We start from the raw sequence: 6,927 nt of genomic DNA, 5'->3' as shown, positions 1-6,927 counted from the left end.
TTTTTCGGACAGTCTCACGTAATTGCTCGAGAAACACTAGAGGACTTATTCAGTGCTGTGAATTTTGAGTATATTGACGGGGACCAACTATCAAACTTGGCTATTAAAATGGAAAACTGTGCCATGGTCTTGGAGCAGATGAATTATACTTCTGATCTAAATTCCTTAGTTACCTTGGAAAGAATAGTGAGACTCTTGCCTCAACCTATGCAAGCCCAGTGGGCGGACTGGGTGGATAAATTGACTGAAGATAACAGGGAGCCGACCTTCGACGAGCTCACTCAGTTTATCGCATCGCGTGCGAGAGTGGCTTGTAGTAGATTTGGACGGTTAGCAAACCGTTCTAGAAAAGGACATAACGTAAAGACGAACTGTCACGTGCAATCAGAGCAAGGTAATAGTTCGACAATGAAAACTAAATGCAGTATGTGTTCCTACGACCATGCCATTGATAAATGTCCACAGTTATTAGCGCTTACAGTTCAAGACCGATGGTCTCACGCTAAAAGCAAGGGTATCTGTTTCGTCTGTCTTAGACAAGGACATAGAGTTAAGGAATGTAAGATGACAAAGCGCTGTAACGTTGAGGGTTGTGAAAAGAAACACCATTCTTTGTTGCACAGCGAGAGTGAGAAACCTGGTATCTTGAGTTGTTGCGGATATACTAAATCACTAATCAGTCAAGTGTGTTTAGGCATGATTCCCGTACGGTTGAAATCGCGAAAAGCCGAGATTGTGGGTTATGCTTTGTTGGACAACGGTTCTGATATGACAATGATAAAGTCAAACTGTTTGAGGTCTCTCGGGCTGAGCGAAGACGAAGCATCAGTGGTAGTTGAGACTGTGGGCGGTAATAGAACAATGAAGGTCACGAGTGCGCCTTTTGAGGTATATTCTTTAGATCGATCTGAACATGTTACGATTGAAGGAGCTCTGATTGTGGCAGGTATACTAGGTCATAAGCCAACAAAGTCGGCAGTGAACAGCCTAGTTAAGTGGCCACATTTAAGGGATGTACCGATAGATAACTTAGACTCTGAAGAAGTTCTGCTGTTGATTGGTTGCGACGTACCAGAAGCACACTGGGTGTTAGACCAGCGGTTGGGTGGGAGAAAAAGCCCGTACGCTGTGAAGACGTTGTTGGGTTGGACGGTCTTCGGACCTGCGTCGTATCCGGAATATAGGAAAAGAGTGGTCAATCATACCAGTAAGATACAGACCTTGGAGAACGAAATACGTAAACTTTATGATGTAGAGTTTTCTGATGTTTATTCAAATGATAAATCAGCATCACTAGAAGATAAGGCGGCTATAAGGATTGTGGAAGAGGGCACACGCTTCGAAAATGGTTATTTTGTAGTTCCTATACCATGGAAAGTGAACCCAAATATGAAAGGGGGGAAGTATGAAGTGGCAAGCAGTAGACTGCAGAGTTTGAAGCGTAGATTGTTGAAAGATGACATTCTATATATCAAGTATACAAAAGGTATTGAAAGTAATTTTATTAAGGGCTATGCGGAGAAGATCCCTGAAATACAATTGCAACCTAGTTATCGCCCCCGTTGGTACTTGCCTCACCATGCAGTTATAAACCCGAAAAAGCCAGAAAAACTGAGAGTGGTCCTTGACTGTGCCGCTAAGTTTGCGGGTGTTTCTCTAAATGATATGATTTATCAAGGACCCGACACAACTGCGGAGTTAGTGTGTATATTATTGCGTTTTCGCAAGGAAGCAATCGCAGTCTCTGCGGATGTTGAAGAAATGTTCATGCAAGTGAAGGTCCCTGAGTCTGATCGAGGAGCTTTAAGATTTTTGTGGTGGCAGGGGGGAGACATGTCGAAAGAACCATCCGAGTTTCAAATGACATCTCATCCATTTGGCGCCATATCATCGCCGTTTTGCGCGAACATTGTTTTGAATAAGACGGCCCAAATATTCTCTGACGGTTATGATGGTTATGTCGTAGATGCTGTTAAGAATAATTTCTATGTTGATGATTGCTTGGTATCTTTTCCCACTTGTGATCAAGCAAAGAGTTTCGTCAAGCAGATAAGTGAATTATTATGTAGAGGAGGTTTCAAACTAAAGAAATGGGTTACCAACTCGGAGGAGGTAAGGACCATTTTGCCTGATGTATGTAAAGAACAGTCCTTGATAGAAATGTCAACGGATTACGACACTACTCATCGAACCCTAGGTGTAGAATGGGATTTTAAACAAGATGTATTTAAGTTTTACTTTGATGCACCGGAAAGGCCTCTGACTAGGAGAGGTATTTTATCTATAGTTTCTTCTCTGTTCGATCCTCTGGGTCTGATTGCTCCAGTCTGTCTTACTGCCAAACTTCTCTTGCAAAAATTATGTAGGTCCCAAATAGGCTGGGATCAGCCTCTCAACGAGCCATACATGTCCGCGTGGCTAGGCTGGGTAAGTTTTATGCGTCAGATAGGTCACACCACGGTAGCTCGAGGTATCAAGAGGAAAATCGACGAACCCGACGCGAAAGTGGAATTGCACTTGTTCAGTGATGCTTCAGAGGTTGGTTATGGAGCAGTTGCGTACGCACGAGTCAGCTATTTGAAGGAGCCACCATATTGTATCTTGTTGTACAGCATGTCTAGGGTAGCACCTATCAGACAAGTCACCATACCGAGACTTGAGATGGCGGCAGCGGTGTTAAGTGTGAGGCTTAGTGAAGTATTACGGAGAAGTCTGCCTAATTTTTTCTGCGAAGTAAACTTCCATACAGATTCCATGATAGTGTTATACTACATTAAGAATATGGAGAACCGATATAGCACCTATATAGCCAACCGCCTCGCTGTGGTGCACCAGTATACGAAGGTTGAACAATGGAATTATGTAACGTCGTCACAGAATCCAGCCGATTGGACATCAAGAGGTATACAAAAAATGACTGATCTGGAATCTTGGTTCAAATGTCCTACCTTACTGCATGGCGAATTCTGTACAACAATCACTGACTGTCCGGAACCTACTCCTGACGATATTGAGTTTAGAAAAACTGCTGTGGTTAACTTGAGTAGTATAAAGCACAACATGTCACCTATTCTCTCTTATTACTCCGAGTGGTTGAAATTAGTCAGGGCCGTAGCCTGGCTTAGAAGGTTCATAGAATTTCTGATGGTGCTTCGTTCACTGAGTCATGAAGGATCCGTTCATCTAGGATGTTTAAAGGTCAAAGAACTTGACATCGCCAAGCGTAAAATTTTGTTGATGGTTCAGAAAGAAGTGTATGGAGAAATACTTAGTGGATTTAAAAACAATGGTAAAGTAGTTAGTCACAATGACCTGAAGGGCTTATCACCGATAATGCTTGATGGGTTACTCTGTGTTGGAGGCCGACTAAGCTACTCAGATTTCTCAAATGCCTTTAAACATCCAATAATATTGCCCAGTCGACACTTAGTGACAGAAATGATAATTAGACATTATCATAAGGAACAAGGGCATACAGGAACGTCACAAGTACTGGCCACGATTCGAAAAAGGTATTGGATAATAAAAGGAACCAGCACGGTTAAGAGAGTGATAGGAAAGTGTGTGACATGCCGGCGGTATACGATGGTTACAGGGCAACAATTGATGGCACCACTTCCAGCTTGTAGAGTGCAACAAGGATGGTATAGCTTCTCAGCCGTGGGAGTAGACTACTTTGGACCTCTTTTTGTCAAAAGAGGAAGATCATTAGAGAAAAGATATGGATGTGTGTTTACTTGCTTGCAAACCCGAGCAGTACATATTGAAATGACACATAGTTTGAATACTGATTCGTTTATAATGGCCTTGTTACGTTTTATTGGAAGAAGAGGGAAACCTGCCGAAATTTACAGTGACAATGGGTCAAATTTCGTGGGTACGGTTTCTGAATTAAGGAGATTTGTGCAACAGTTGAATCAACAGAAAATAGACAAAGAACTGTCAGCTAGACAAATTCAGTGGCATTTTAACCCGCCCTCATCCAGCCACAGGGGTGGAGTTTGGGAAAGGATGATTAGGTCCATATGCCGACTGTTATTGTTGATAACTAAAGAGCAGACTCTAACCGATGAGACTTTAAACACTTATTTGATCGAGATTGAAAGGATATTGAACGATCGACCCTTAACTCCGGTCGTTCAAGATGCTAACGATAAACTAGCCTTGTCGCCAAATAGTTTGTTATTATTGAGAGAATGTGACGGAATAGTCGAAGAAGGTAGCATCAGAGATAAATATGACAAACGTTGGAAACAGATTAATCATCTTGCTAATGTGTTTTGGAAAAGGTGGTTAAGAGAGTATTTACCGTCCCTACAAAAACGTCAAAAGTGGTTAGTTGAACACCGCAATTTTCAGAAAGGGTATGTAGTGATTGTAGCTTCGGATATATCGACTCGTGGAAAATGGCCCTTAGGCGTAGTTGAAGATTGTGAAATAGATGACGACGGAAGAGTTAGAACAGTGGTTGTTCGTACGAACGGCGGATTAGTCAGGAGAGATATACGTAGATTATGCCTCCTTGAAGGCTCGAATTAGTTCCTCGTGTTATTAATGTAGTTAGGTCGAGTAGGCGTACTGTTGTAAGTCCTACTCGTTCCTATGGTGTGACATGTTATATAATGAACCATGACCGTAGGCATCAAGGTAGCTTGTGTGGTATGGAGGGATTTTGGGGGCCGGTGTAAGATCCATTTTGAATGTGTTGTGTGTTGGTGAAAATCCCTCCATGTATATACTTGCACTTTGTTCCTATTGATCACATTAGTTGTACATTGTTGTATTTTGATCACATTTGAATTGTTAATATTTGTATTTTTGTTATAGTTTTTGATTTTTATTACTCACTCACTAAGTTTGTGTTTCTTCCTGAACTGCATCTGCGTTGTTTTACTTGACGCTTGTTCTTGGCGGTAGCCATATTGATTTGTTCCTCCTGTTGTGTGTGATCTATCCAGTCAGGATAGAGTAACGTTCATTGGTTGTGATTGGTAATTTTTCCTCATCTTCTACCAACTTCTTTATTTATTGTAATTTAGATTTAATTGATTGAACAATCATTGGTTGAATAGCCGGGTGATAATATTTGTTTAGGTAACGATTTACATTAAATTTATTATGAATTATAGAACCGCTATTTACCCGATTACTTGTTCTGATTTCGACGGGAAAGGGCGCGTGTCTAAAGTCACGGGAGGCTATTCTTCAACATCCAAACCGTAGTTTGGACCCTACATTGCGTTACCAATAGTGACCCGGTGCAAATGCATTGCCGAGCGCCTCCAGCTAGATGAGTCCATTAAAACTAATATAGTCAGCATGCAACGTCGAAAACTTACAGAGTTATTTATTTTAGGGATTTATTTACTGCTACAACCTTCAACAAACTAAGGAGGTTAGTATCAATTCTGAAGACTTACAGAATCATATACTTTAGCAATTTTCATAGCTAAAACTAATTGATTGAGAGGCATTCTACCTCATAAGATCATTGATAATATCATTATGGTTAAAAAATTTGCGGACTTAAATTCAATTATTTTGAACATTAAACATGCGTTACATAGGTCATTGGACATCTAAAGTCTCAACTTTGTTAAGCATTTAAAAAACTTATTAGTTAACATGAATCACATAAACTATCACAGTTACAGTCCTCATTTCATCAAGAAATCAAAAGAAACAGATGTCACGTTGAAATCAGGCAAGATAAATAGGTTCAGTTCGCAGTTTTATAGTGATATTCCAAGGACCTCGATATATGTGAGTCAAGATTTATACTTCCTACATTATAATTCAAAAGATGTGGAAATTATTGAGAATGTAAGAAGGGGAATAATTCAAGGATTGAAGACTCTTAGAAAAAAGTGCAAAACTGGACCGTAAATAAATGAAAATTACGTTACATTCTCTTAGCTTTTCAACAGGCAACCATATGTTAAAAAATACATCAGATTTACTCACCAAAAAGTCTAAAACTCGAAGAAATTCACGAAAAAGTTCTTCTGGTCATTCTAAAAATCAGAGAAACAGTACTAGTGAGCTTGACGAATGTTTGTCAATGGAAGAGAAGTCAACCCGTTCTAAGTCTCCAATAACATCTTAATTAAAAACAGTCTAGTTACTCTCACTGTTATTGTGTTGAATAAATCATATTATCTAACCAGAAATGTTCTGAAAATTTTCACACATACTTAGTCAAACCGGAATTTAGAAGCTTTTTGTTAACATTAGTTTAATATGAAGCAGTAATGCTTCGTAAGCCATGAAACAGTACATCCGTCACTGTTTGGCTGAAAATTTACTTCATTATCCAAAAAAATATTGGAACGTCCTTTACTTTTTAGTACGAATAGAAACAACAGCTTAACTATCGTAGCAACTGCTTTAGTAGATAAGTAGTGACATTTCGTGGAAGCAACCTTATTATGGACATTGGAAACCACTGATTGTTTCTGCCTGATTTATTTTGAGACTAAATATCACAAAATGCATAAGTCAAAGGAGTTAGTATCAGGTACGGGCTTTGCATTCCTCAATTACTAACACTTGACAGATAACATTAAACATTATTAAAATGTGTTTTCCACCTGTCTTCGTCTGAGGCTTCTCAGATTTCCCGGTTCTCCAAGGTGAAACCAATAACAACACCTTATATCAAGAATGTTTTTGGATAAGGTAATACGATATTTGAAGGTATGAAAACGTGTGTTAACGAAAATAGTAAAGTTTTAATCACTCTAATATTGGCATTAGTCGAATCTGCGCTGATAAGAATATTGAACCAGTTGCCCTCTAGTTTTCCCAGAAGTAGTTAATGTTGTTTTGATTTACCGTTTCTTGACTGAACTGTTTCGAGATCTCCTATTGATCCTGCACTCGACGAACAAGGAAACTCCAATCTCTCTTATATTCGATAATAATTCT

The 6,927-nt window shown here is 39.6% G+C and overlaps 1 protein-coding gene across 1 annotated transcript; it reads left to right on the top strand.

Moving 5' to 3' along the window:
* The first annotated feature begins 5,579 nt into the window (after positions 1 to 5,579).
* MS3_00000310 (uncharacterized protein) lies at positions 5,580 to 6,168 on the top strand. Its single transcript, XM_051208126.1, has 2 exons — positions 5,580 to 5,882; positions 5,917 to 6,168. The coding sequence occupies exons 1-2, from the start codon at positions 5,626 to 5,628 to the stop codon at positions 6,104 to 6,106; spliced, it is 447 nt and encodes a 148-aa protein (XP_051068410.1). The 5' UTR covers positions 5,580 to 5,625; the 3' UTR covers positions 6,107 to 6,168.
* The last annotated feature ends 759 nt before the right edge of the window (positions 6,169 to 6,927 follow it).

This window comes from Schistosoma haematobium, chromosome 2 (genome assembly GCF_000699445.3).
Source record: "Schistosoma haematobium chromosome 2, whole genome shotgun sequence".
In the NCBI taxonomy this organism is placed as follows: Eukaryota; Metazoa; Platyhelminthes; class Trematoda; order Strigeidida; family Schistosomatidae; genus Schistosoma; species Schistosoma haematobium.
Note: the sequence above shows the minus strand (reverse complement) of the source record. Positions and strands in the feature narration are given on the sequence as shown.

Coding starts and splice junctions, on each gene's coding strand:
- MS3_00000310 (XM_051208126.1), top strand. CDS start 5,626: ATGAATCACATAAACTATCACAGTTACAGTCCTCATTTCATCAAGAAA. Junction 5,883..5,916: donor AAAAAGTGCAAAACTGGACC/GTAAATAAATGA, acceptor ACATTCTCTTAG/CTTTTCAACAGGCAACCATA.